Raw genomic sequence first — 11,896 nt, 5'->3', positions numbered from 1 at the left:
TTTTACACATACAAATCCTGATTTACAAGTACAAAATATTTATGACCACATTTTGAGCCCATAAGTTGTTGCTTAAAATGTCTTTTGAATCTTAAGAAGAAGGAAGAGAACAGGCTGCATTTCCCTGCTGTCATGCCTTCTTTCATTTTAGTAAACAGTCACACACACAAGTCTAAAGAATCACGTCTGTGAGGCACCAGTGAACAACCAAAGGCTCTGGGTCTGGGTTTAAACAGGAAGTAACCTCCACAGAACCAGGCTCAGGGAGGCAGCTGTCTGCCACGACCGGTCAGGGTTGAGGGGAGGAAGACAGGCAAACCATATTAATGATGCTAGGAAGGCCCCAACCCCGCCTCCCTGATGTGGGAGCCAACCAATAGGACCACTCCCTCCATAACTGCGACCAGTAAGAGCCCGATCATCACCGCCTAACAAGGTACCAGTGGTATGAAACACACACTTGTTGTATTCCACTTGTATCATAGTGGGTCACAGGCTGAACAGATATCCACAGGTGGTACGTGGCAGTCAGGTGAACAGGTCGCTGGAGGCAGGAAACGAAGTCAGTGCGTCAGAGGGGGGAAAGGCGAGATTCAGTTTGTTAGGATGGGGGACAGTGGGTTTGGAGGATGGGTGCAACACTGAGCATCCAGGAGCAAAATTCAGTGTTTGGACTGTTTTCTGGGTCTCCCATCTTCCTCTTCATCATCCTCCTCCTCCCTTGGTCTCCTCCTTGAACCTCCCAGTACTGGGCTGGGGGGCAATAACACAATCCTGACTCCATCATGTCTCCATCATCATCACTGTCATTGTTATCAGTGTCACTGAGGAGGCTGAGAGGCTGTCACTCTCAGCCTCCTCATCATCCCAGAACCGCCTCATTTCTTCAGCTATAGGATCTTCTGCTTGCTGGGCCGCGTTTATTTCATTTCTCTTGCTGGGATCTCTGCTCTGTTATTGACCCAGGGTCCTTCTACTTGAGGTGGATTTATTTCTATGCCTGCTGCTGGAACATCAGCATCTTCCTCATCATTCCGAAGATCGTCCTCCTCATCATCATGTTGTTGCAGTTGGTTAATAACTTGGCCCAGAACACGGAGGTTTTCTTCAGTTAAGAGGCCGCGCAACAGACCGAATTGAAAGCAGCAGACCATCGAGTGAATCTCTTCAACATCTGGACGCTGTTGCAGTTCAAAAACCAGTTCATCAGCTGGTACCTCTACAACAACAAACAGAAATATTATTGTTATCATTCACATGATGAGAAAACTGTCCACAAATTCCAATTTATGCAAAGTAACTACATAGGGAACATACAAACATACGCCCACTACACTTATTACAGTGTGATTGCTCCTTCAAATAAAAAAGGCTTCAGTCGATGAGCAGCAACGTGTAAACGTCCTCATGTCAGTTTTCCTCAGCCCTCACTCACTGTTGTAATGCACTATTAAACTAAATTATTAGGATTTTGTTACAATTAAGTGCAAAGTCTAAATCCTTTTTATAAAGAGAGGTGTATTCCCAGTGCACCAGGAAATACACAGTACCACACGGATGTTTTCAGGGCTCAGAGCAGCCTCTGGGCTTGTGTGACTGAGGCCTTAAAACTTGAGAAACTTTCATGTGTAGAAACAAACTGTCAGATAATCCACGAGAAAAACTGCAAAGAGAGACCACACTCCTGTCACAGCCCTGAAAACAGGGGGAAAGAATCACAGAGTGATATTTAGTTGTCTCTGTCATGCAGTAGTTTAATGCAAAGAGGAGAACGCGTGAAAGCCCCCTGGTGGAGGGTGGAGTCACTACCAGTCGATCCCAGAGAAGGCTTACTAGCCGATGAGTAATGTACAGATCGGGGTCTCTTGATGACAACCATTAATGCAACGTGAAAAATAAGAACAATTTTCTTATCGCATTTACATCGTTTTTATGCTTATGGCACCAAATATGAATTAGTATTAACTGTATACACCTTTGCTTTGTCGTGAACCCCATGAATAACATGGGGCCCATGCTGCCTATGGGGAATAACAGTAGCCTTCCAAACGATCACGCTCTTACTTTGAATCGGGTTGTCTCTTCGTCCGTCTCCTCTGTCCATTCTTCTGGGATGAAAACGGTTTGCAGGAAACTAAAGCAGCACAGCTCTCAAACTTTAGCTGACTGGTTTCAAACTTTTAAAATGTCCGGAGTGATGACAAAGTCCTTAAAAATGCTGTGAAGTCTTTCAGCTCTTTAAAAACGCGGAGTAAATGTAGACTAATCGCTACTGAATGCTGCGAGGAACGCTGCCAACTGTTTACTGACATTTCTCCACCAACTATCCAAATATAACGATGACGATGATGATGATGAACGTCACAGGTTAACTTGGTTTTTCTGGCTCTTCAGTGACGTCATCGACTGAAGCTGCTCTGCTGGTGAAAAAACGTCACTTTGAAGCATTTTTCACAAATCTTTGAAGGTGTAGTGACAGAAGGAGGCCACGAGATGGCGCCATTCTTCACGTAGTGGATACCGTTTGTTGGCTGTTTGGTTTCTGTTCACACCCTCCACGAGTGTTTTGCATAAAGTTTCAAGCATTCCTCAGGCTCATGATTTACGTTTCCTTTCTGGACAAATTAAATTAAGGAAACTCGGGCGAGTCTTTCACCAGTAATTCGCTATTTTAAACACTTTGCTTCCTAAAGCGCATTTTTGTTGCTTTGTTTGCTGAACTGTTTCATGGGCTAAAAACTTGCTGACTCTGTTCTTCAAATAAAATCTGTACTTTGTTTTCCATTTGGCTTCCTGGATCGACAAATTTCAAAATAAAAGCATTGAACAGTGTGAGTGTCAACATGTGTCGTGTAAGTGTCGAAATATTTCTGTTGTAGGAAAACAGGATAAAATGACTGTTTGGGGCTTGAGCTTAAACTAAAAATGAACTTGTAGAAGTCAGAAGAAGATACAAGCTTGAGTGAAAAACTTCATGATGGGGGTATTTAGGCCCAACATCTTGGATGTTTTCTACAGAATATCTTTTAATTTTTCTTTTGGGAATGAACTAAAACCCAACACCACCTTGGTCACACACTGGCTGAGTTGCAGTGCGTGACCAGGAGTTGCCAGGCTGTTGTGGCTGCATATGGTCCTTCCACGTGTTACTGAGGCCCCTATTTGTTAAAAGAATAAACCGTTTAATTGCAGATATTCTTCAGAATTCAGTAAATGACACCCAACAAGTGTCAGTAGCAGAATAAGCTGTCCGGCATTGGCAGAGAACATTCGAGAGTTTTTCATGGTCACAGCCCACATACTCAACTCTGCTGCTCAACCCACATTTTCCTTACAAACGTGACACCATTGAAGGGGAAATAAACGGGCTTTCCAGCAGTAAGACCTTTATAGCCAAGAAGCATAGTTACAACAAAGAAAAGACTAAACAAACACAAATTGCCTCGATTTTTATGCTCAGTTTATGTTTGCAAAAATGAGACAAGGTCACTCATTTTTGTGATAAGAGGATGATGCAAAGGTGACGCAAGCATTAGTTATTGCTGCAACTCTACAGACGGAGGAAGCCTGTTGCACAGGCTAGGACAGGTACCAGTGAGGTTAGACGAGATGGCACGCTTCTGATACTCAGTAATATCTGGTGAAACATGTGGGAGAGATCTTCTTCCACCTCTGGAGAGACTGTTTTTACTTCCTGCATTGAGCTAGGCAAAGACTAAAATGACTCTCCCAGCATTATTTTTCCAAATAACAGGTGAGATTGGACGTGCTGTAATCATATGAGATTCTCAAAAGCTTTTTCTTGTAGCACCACATAATTTTAATGTGATTTTTATTAAACCATGGGACATAAGTTAAACATCAAATTAAACTGAGTACAGAAATAAATGTTGAAAGGATAGTCTATCATTAGAATCAACTTTTTATCTTTTTTCTCTCTTTGAAAAAATGGTCATTTGAATAATAAGTCAGACTTTTAACATGATAAACATACATTAGATAAGACAATGTAGCAGTGCAACACAGGAGCTGTTGTTCCCTTTGTATGTACAGAACGGATGTATTCCAGTGAAAGCCATTCATGACTAAGGACGATACTATGCAGCATTTATAATTCTTTACATTTCTGACTCAATATAACAACAAATTTCAGGGTATTTAGACAACAAGATGTTTTTAATGTAAATCAAGCTTTTCCCATCATAGCAGATTATATAGGAGCACCAGGTCAGGAAAGACTGATAAAAGGTTTTGAGCTGTCTCGCTGCAGAGAAAGCAGAGATCTGCCAAGAAAGGCAGCTAGGACTGAATGCTGCTCTGCCTCTGTAGTACATAGGCTTTAATTAAGTGACCACGAGCCACTGATGGTGTGACAGATTAATAAGCATGCATAAAGTGGAGCTGTCAGGGAGAGGCTGACACTGGCTTTTGGAACAGTCCAACTCAATTTTTTAATAGTATTTTTTATCCTGGTGACAACATCCCGAGACATGCAGACGCAGATTAGACTCTAAACCTTCCTCCTTGATGGATCACTTGGATAAGAATTATAGCCCAAGACTGTTGCTCAGTGCATCATGGGACGATGCTCAGTGCACTGAGTGTTTCAGTCTCACTCACAGTGTGTTTGGACATCACAGCTGATTGTCATCAACGCTTGTCGTGTGTGTTTTGTCCTGTTTTTCTCTGCTCTCGTTTTGTTTCTCATTTCCTGTCTCCCCTCACCCCCAGCCGGAGCCTGGTTGCTCCTCTCTGAGCCTGGTTCTTACCGAAGGTTTCTCCTGTTAAAAGTGACCAGCTGTTATATTTTAGTTTCACTAATCATTTTGTCTTGCTTAAAGAAAAACATAGAACATATTGTTTCTTTGTATGGTTAATCCTCTGCTTTCTTGAAGCACATGTGTATATATGAATAACTGCATTAGTCGTATTAGCCTCCTGATATGGAAACATTCCTTTTTGATTTTTTTCACCTTGTAGCTCATTTTGCCCAATAAAATGTTCATATTTTGTTAAACAATGATTACTGTTTTGTTTTGCTGCAAAACAAAGTCTCCAGGATTTTATTTTCTTTAAAAAGAAAAACTACATCATCAAACGTTGGGAGGATGAGTGAGCTGGAAGGAGGAAAGCTGAAAATCTAGACCAAAGAATTTTTGTAGATGTACAAAGTTGGGAATTATAGTCTGAAAGGAGACAATCACTGGAAACTTCATTATCATTTTCATTTTCTTTGTTTTGTGTCTTTGTCTGTGCAGTTCATTACAGGCACTGAAAAAGCATCCTCTGCACTCCAAGTGCGTTTTCACTGATGTAAATGACATTTTCAGATAAACGTTGTTTTAGAAAAAATACAATAAAATGTGCGTATTACTGTAGTTTGAATTGTGTTTCTACTTTTATGTGTATCGTATATGTGGGACTGTTCTGGAGAATTCACCTGTTATGAAAAGCCACAACAAAAGTGTGATTTCTTCTCCTCATTGTGACGGTTCTGGGTCAGTTTCTTATATTTTGGTATATTTCTGTATTATGATTTATGTTTTGGTTCTGTAGTTGTGCTATTTTGATTATTATTCTAGATTTAGATCAGTGTCAGTCTGCGTCCTTGTAAATTGTTTCTTGTTTCCTGTTTTACTTTGAAGGTTCGTGTCTGGTGTCAGAGTGTTCAGTTTTACCTCGTCAGTCCAATCCCTCCCAGCTGTTTTCCATTCCCTGACTACTCCCTGTGTATATAAGCCCCGTGTTTCCTTCGTTCTCTGTCGTACTGTTAATGTCTGCTCACCCTCGGTCTCGCTGTGTCTTTTGTTTGCCTGCCTGTTAGTTTATTTGTTTTCCCAGTTCCGTTAGTTTTTGTTCTTCGTATTTTCCTGTAATAAACCGAGTTTCTTAAGTTCACCTCGTTTGGGTCCAATCCTGCCTGCAACACTCAGTGTTATTAATAAAGCCTGAACATCATTATTTTTTTATTGGAGTGTTGATGAAATTGATTTAATTGCACAATATTTGCTACATCTTTTTGTTTTTTAATCTTTGCTCAAGAATGTTTTGTGTTATTCATTTTGCTTTTTCAGGGGAAAAGATCACAAGTCCCAAAAACTATTAAATGTATCAAATATGATACAAATGCCTTTAAAGAGAGCTCTCGTACTTGCATCTGGTCTGTTTCAGGCTTTCAAAAATCTTTCTTGTGATGGGAGAATTTGATCAGTCAGGTGTTTAAAGTAGCATTAAACACAAAAAACTGTTTAAGCAGTGGACGTGGGGGGAAAGAGCTTCAAGTCCACCATGGTATGGGAGGGGGGAGGGCCATTTGTTGTTGTTTAACCAGAGAGTCGTTTAAGCCGTGAAGCATTTTGTTTCTAGTTTGATTGCATCCTATCTAAGTGAAGTTGTGTGTTGAAAATGTTGGCAAGGATTAAAATCTGGAATTCTTGAGTGGGAGCATCGTGCTGGGAAATGTCTTCGAGGTTTATATCTGTTCCGCTCACAAAGCTGAGATCTCGTTATCTTCTTCCTCCTGCTGAGATACAAACACAAAGTTAAAAACTGTTTTGCCACCTCTGTGCGAGTGACATCTTTGCTGGGTGCTTCAGTCTGTTCCATCTTGGTGTAGCGTGTCGTATGTGTGACTAGCAATGAAGGAATGTGCCCACCTTCTTCCACAAGCATAGTCACATCTTCCAGAGGTTTTCCTTCCACACTTTGTCCATTGACTTCCATCACTACGTCACCCACAAGCAGTCCAGCACTCTGCCCAGGACCCCCAGAAGCAACCTACGAGGCCGAGTAACAAAAAGTTTACAAGATTTGACACAAAACTGAAGCTTATGACTTTTCTGTGTGTTTATGCAAAAGAACACTAAAACCTGACTGATGAAAGTCCCAGGACTCTGTGGGTCACAGCCTAATTTAAAGCCAAATCCCAAAGGGTCTTTCTGGAGAGAGCAGAGTCTAAGATGACTTGAGGCATGCGTTTCCTTTGGTGGCGAGTTCTCCTCTACAGAAGTCAGCACACTACTCTCCTTTCCTTCATCAGCTGCATCATCCTCACAGAAAAGAAGCGGAGACAGACCCAGCTGCAGGAGAGAAAACAAAGGAAAGATGTAACAATATCCCAGTATCAGGTGTGGCCTCCAAATGGGTGCACCACCCTCGATGTACACTTGAATCAACTGGAAAAGCAGTGCACGTATGTGGTAAGTGATGGCCACCTGCGTATAAAACTCTAGCCCCTTGGGAGTGATGGTGGTGAGACGGACCTCTCGTCCGCTCAGCTTCACTCTGTCCACAACCTCCTCGTGCTTCAGTGACTCCACTGACTCGTCGTTGACCTCCAGCAGCAGCTCTCCATCCCTCACACCCGCCCTCTCTGCAGGACTGCCTCTGGTCGTTTCACGCAGGACGTGATCTGTTGGTTAATATGTACCCAGTTTATTTAACAGCAAAACAGTGAAAATGATTCAGTTTTCAGCAATTTTTCATCATCTCACATGTGCGTCCTGATGGCACTTTCTCCAGCCGTAGAAGAAAACCAAAGCTCTCAGACACAGAGGTCAGGTGGAGTGTTCGGGCTCTATAAGGTAGCTGATGAGGGGTAGCCATGGTGGGCAGGACGGGGAGCCGCCTTTGCGTGTACTTCTTTTCACTCTTGCTGTCGATCACTAAGATGGTGATGTGATCACCACATTTCTTCATCTACAATAAAATATATGGAGATATTATTGTTAGACCAAAGATAACCTGATGTATTATCTGCTGCATCACTCCGAGGACAAAATCTATGGAAACAGTTACAAAAAGTCCACAAACCATTTTGCTGAGTGCGGAGTGTGTGAGATCAGACACCATCGCTCCGTCTATCCACACCAGCCGATCTCCCTGACGCACCGCTGCCTTTTCAGCTGCACCTCCTGCCACTGGGTTCACTACAAAGCGACCTTTCTCTCCTACAGAGCCGAAACAGGAGCAGCATCTGAATAACACTGCACAGACTTCGACCCAGACATCTGATCTCAAATCTTAGGCTTCTTGTGATTACAGGGAGACGTTTTACCTTCCAAAGGAGTAACGGTGATGCCCAGACCTGAGACAGGATCCCTGGTGATGTGACAAAGCCTGGGTGGTTTGCAGCTCTCATCCATGTGGGCCAGACGTTGCAGGTCCTGACCTCGGGACACAGCCCGTTCATAATCCTCTCCATCCAGCACTAATAAACACAACTGGCGTCCGCTTACCTTTATCTTCCTAGCCACCTGATTTATACATTTGGAAACGTGACAGATCCGGTTAGACAGCTTTGTGTTGCTTCTCTGGTTTCTATTTAACTATGAAGGAAGCTTGTCTTACCTCAGGGTGAGGAACATCATCAATATAGCAGTTGTTGACTTCTAGCAGTCTGTCTCCGTCTCGAAGGCCGCTACGCTCTGCGACCCCACCTGATACCACATGACTAATTATGTGTCCCTGACGGCCCCTCTCCACACGCAGATGGAAGCCGTAGAACTCGCCATCCTCGCGTTTCAGGATACACGAGCGTGGGATGGGCGTCCACACAGAGCCTGAACCAGAAGAGACACAAGAGAGCTGTCATAAAGCAAGCAGGCTTTGCCCAATGGCTACTACACAGGCAAGCGGGGTACCTGCATCATCTGTGATGACCATCGCTGGGTTGTCTATTCCCTCTTTAGGATTAAATGTAAATTTCCTTAAAAGAGAGACACGTACTTTAATTACAACTTCATAGTAGGTTTTAATGGAAATTATTAAAGTAATTCTCGCTCTGTGTGCAATGCAGTGTGTGCAGTAATGCACTGTAATCACGGTGTTGCTTCTAGTTGCTTTCTACATGTAATGCAGTAAAGTTTATGCAAAGTGCACTTTAATTGCACTTTGCATATTTAATAAATGGTCTGATCTTGTATCGAGAGTTTTAAAGATTACACGGTTCCAAAAGTCAGCATGCTGAGCCATTCAAACGGTGGTAGAGTCACTGACAGTTACACATCTGTAAAGTTGGTAACCCCGTGCATCTAGAGGTCACGTAACACACTGGTGTTGTGTTAGTTTTGATACACATTGCACATCACGACATACATGAACATAAAGAAAACAAAAATGTTGAACCATAATCTTCTTGCCGCGTTCACATTTAGTTCTTTTTTCTTTTTTTTGCCGCCTGTCCCGTTTGGCTCTTTTGCATCAGAATTTTTGTCTAAAGGCAAAGAAAGATGCCCAACGGATTTACTTTACTAACTGGACCGTCCCAGCCTCGCTGTATTGGTCTATTCGATTCACCTTTTACTGTTTATTTTATTTTATTTTCACTTGCTACACATGGGACAGACGTGACTGGGGGAAAGAAAAACAGCGGGGAAGAGGGACGGGGAAGAAGGGCAAAAAACAAAAAACAAACAGACAAAAATGCATCTATCAATCACCAGCTGAGAAAGAAAAAAGAGAAAACAAGCAAAAAAAAGAGAGCAATATAATAAACAACATCATCGCGATGATCTATGTGAATATAACAGTAAATACTAAATATTAAACATTATTGTGCAGCACGTAGGATCGACAGCACACAGTGTGTACACCTGTGAGCATGGACGCGCTTGTTTTTAAAAGGTTCCTTCATCTGCTAGAGGGTGTGTGTGTGTGTGTGTGGGGGGGGGGGGGGCCACAAGAGCTGAGGAGAGTCCCAGATGAGGGGTCACTCAGCAGCCGCGGAGCAGAAGCCCAGGGGGGGCCAACTCCTCCTCCTAGCCCCCCCGCTCCAGCAGGTCGCAGAGAATGGGGGTGAGAGAAGACTCCAAACCTCCCTCCACCCGCTCATTGTAGTGTTGATGCATGTGTGTTCTAAGGTGCATTTAAAACCCAGGAGGGCATGGAGCTACCTGCCAGAGAGCAGCAGGTAAGCGCATGGTCCCTCCTGCTAGCCCTCAATGTCTACGTGTATTTAAATTGAGAGGTGGGCAACGACGCCAGGGGTGGGGTGTACACCCTGATGGTACTTTGGATTCCGTGTATCGTGCCCACCCCCAAGATCCTATATGTATGTGTAATGAGAGTGTGAGTAATGTGAATGTCTAAGTTGTGGGATAAAATTGAGGCAGAGGCAGCCAGAAGGGGACAGGGGGGGGTAGCCTCCTCTGCACCCTGGTGACATACCCCTACTCCAAGGCCTGCATGTGTGGGTGGTTGTGGTGGAGCGGGAAGAGGGAGGCAGCTGGAGATGGGGAGGGAAGGAAGGGAGGGGCAAGTGACCCCTCCCTGGGGCCAGCTCCCCCGCTGACCCCAGTAGGCACCCCCATACTCGCACCCCCAGGGAAAGGGGGTTGCAGCGCCGCCCGGCCCCACAGAGCCCGGGACAGCCCACCCGACCCCACCACAGAGAAAACTGCACCCACCCCTCATCCACTCATCTTCCAGACTACACAAGACAATAGACGCCCAGGCTGAGATCTTCCTCCACCTCTCCTGTATCTCCCCCTCCTGCAGAGTGAGTTCCTGAGGAGAGGAAAGCTCCTGCAAGATGTAACAGCCTCCCCCACAGTTGAAGAGCCCCCCAGGTGGCTCGATGCACTGGCGGCACCCCGCGTTACATTCAGACACTTTGATAAGTCTTCACATATCTCGCGCCAAAACTTCTGAACTGGTGGACAGAACCAAAGAGCGTGAATGTAATTGTCCGGTGTATTTGCCTGACAGTGTGAGCAGTTGTTGGAAGCCGTAAAGCCCATCTTGAACACCCGATGACCTGTATAGTTCACTCATTTAGTTCGCTTTTATTCCTCATACTGAATTGTTAAATTTATCTTGTGTTTTATTTTCCCTCTTTTACTGGTGCTGGGAGGTCGGTATGTCTGCTGGCATCAAGTGAGCATGGGATGGGCCCTAGAATATTACAGGAAGTGCTGATTGGTGCATGCCACATTTTGCTAAATGACTAGTCAAAGATACAAAAGTAATCTTCTCTGATTCTTGAGTTATATACTTTGTTATTTTGTATTTGTTTACTGTTAAGTTAAAGAAGCGATTAAAAGGTTGCTTGTGTTTTTTGCTATTAGATCATTTGATGTTTTATGTTTCCCCTTGTGTGTCTCGAGGCTGTCGGGTCAATTTTGGTTATTGTTGGTTTGTTCAGATTGAGTTTGCATCTGTTTGTTTTATATTTACCTAAAACTAAACTAAAAATTACATTTGGAACTTGGAAAATGGAATAAAATAATAATAATAAAAAAAATAAAGTAACCTTTACTTTAGTTTTTATTGTAATACCTGCGCTGATGACATATTTCCTCATTAGAATAATAAACACTGAAATGAATGAAAACTAAACTAAAATTAAACATTTTCAAAAACTTTAAAAACTAATCTGAAAGAAGAAAATCCATCCTGGACAATAAGTTCGAAATGAATTCAAAAATAAAATAATAATTAGAAAATACAAAAGTAAATACAAACTGTAGTTTGATGTGTCACTTATGTTGCCATTATAACTTCAGCTTAGTTGTTTTTAAAGCTGCACAATTATAACTTGATTTTTTAAAAGGAGTCTTGGTTTGTTTTGGGGGATCTGAAACGGTGCCGTGTCGATCTCTCTCACAGTCAAACACAATCCTGTCAAACTGTGTAGTTACTCAGATATAGTGCTGAGAGGATGTGTGTGGTCATGTTCATGCTGACCATCATATTTTATTAGCTGTTACAGTGAAATGGAATGACCACTGAAACAAGTCAAACGGATTAATGCATGAAATGAAATGAAATGCAGACTTACTCTGTCAAACCACTGTCAGCCACCAAACCTGCAGAAATTGCAGTAAATATCAAAGTAACTGTATGTATGACATTTAAACAGTACATTTATTTCATATATATATATATATATATATAT

At 42.8% G+C, this 11,896-nt stretch overlaps 1 protein-coding gene across 3 annotated transcripts in view; it reads right to left on the bottom strand.

Annotated features, from left to right (window-relative positions):
* Window positions 1-3,796: 3,796 nt before the first annotated feature.
* pdzd3b (PDZ domain containing 3b) overlaps window positions 3,797-11,896 on the bottom strand; it is a 12,470-nt gene continuing 4,370 nt past the window's right edge. Inside the window, exons 2-12 of one of the 3 annotated variants that reach the window (XM_014335023.2) lie at window positions 11,780-11,807; window positions 8,643-8,707; window positions 8,350-8,561; window positions 8,238-8,255; window positions 8,057-8,165; window positions 7,813-7,949; window positions 7,494-7,698; window positions 7,215-7,411; window positions 6,870-7,079; window positions 6,657-6,777; window positions 3,797-6,523 (exon numbers count right to left, since the gene is read on the bottom strand). In XM_014335023.2, the coding sequence (XP_014190509.1) occupies window positions 6,507-6,523; window positions 6,657-6,777; window positions 6,870-7,079; window positions 7,215-7,411; window positions 7,494-7,698; window positions 7,813-7,949; window positions 8,057-8,165; window positions 8,238-8,255; window positions 8,350-8,561; window positions 8,643-8,707; window positions 11,780-11,807 (1,319 nt within the window). In that variant the 3' untranslated portion in view covers window positions 3,797-6,506. Of the gene's footprint in view, window positions 6,524-6,656; window positions 6,778-6,869; window positions 7,080-7,214; window positions 7,412-7,493; window positions 7,699-7,812; window positions 7,950-8,056; window positions 8,256-8,349; window positions 8,562-8,642; window positions 8,708-11,779; window positions 11,808-11,896 lie in introns of all 3 variants that reach the window. The other 2 variants (XM_005926817.3, XM_005926816.3) reach the window with 2 other exon arrangements.

This window comes from Haplochromis burtoni, unplaced genomic scaffold (genome assembly GCF_018398535.1).
Source record: "Haplochromis burtoni strain Fernald_Lab_line unplaced genomic scaffold, NCSU_Asbu1 Contig_24, whole genome shotgun sequence".
Lineage (NCBI taxonomy): Eukaryota > Metazoa > Chordata > Actinopteri > Cichliformes > Cichlidae > Haplochromis > Haplochromis burtoni.
Note: the sequence above shows the minus strand (reverse complement) of the source record. Positions and strands in the feature narration are given on the sequence as shown.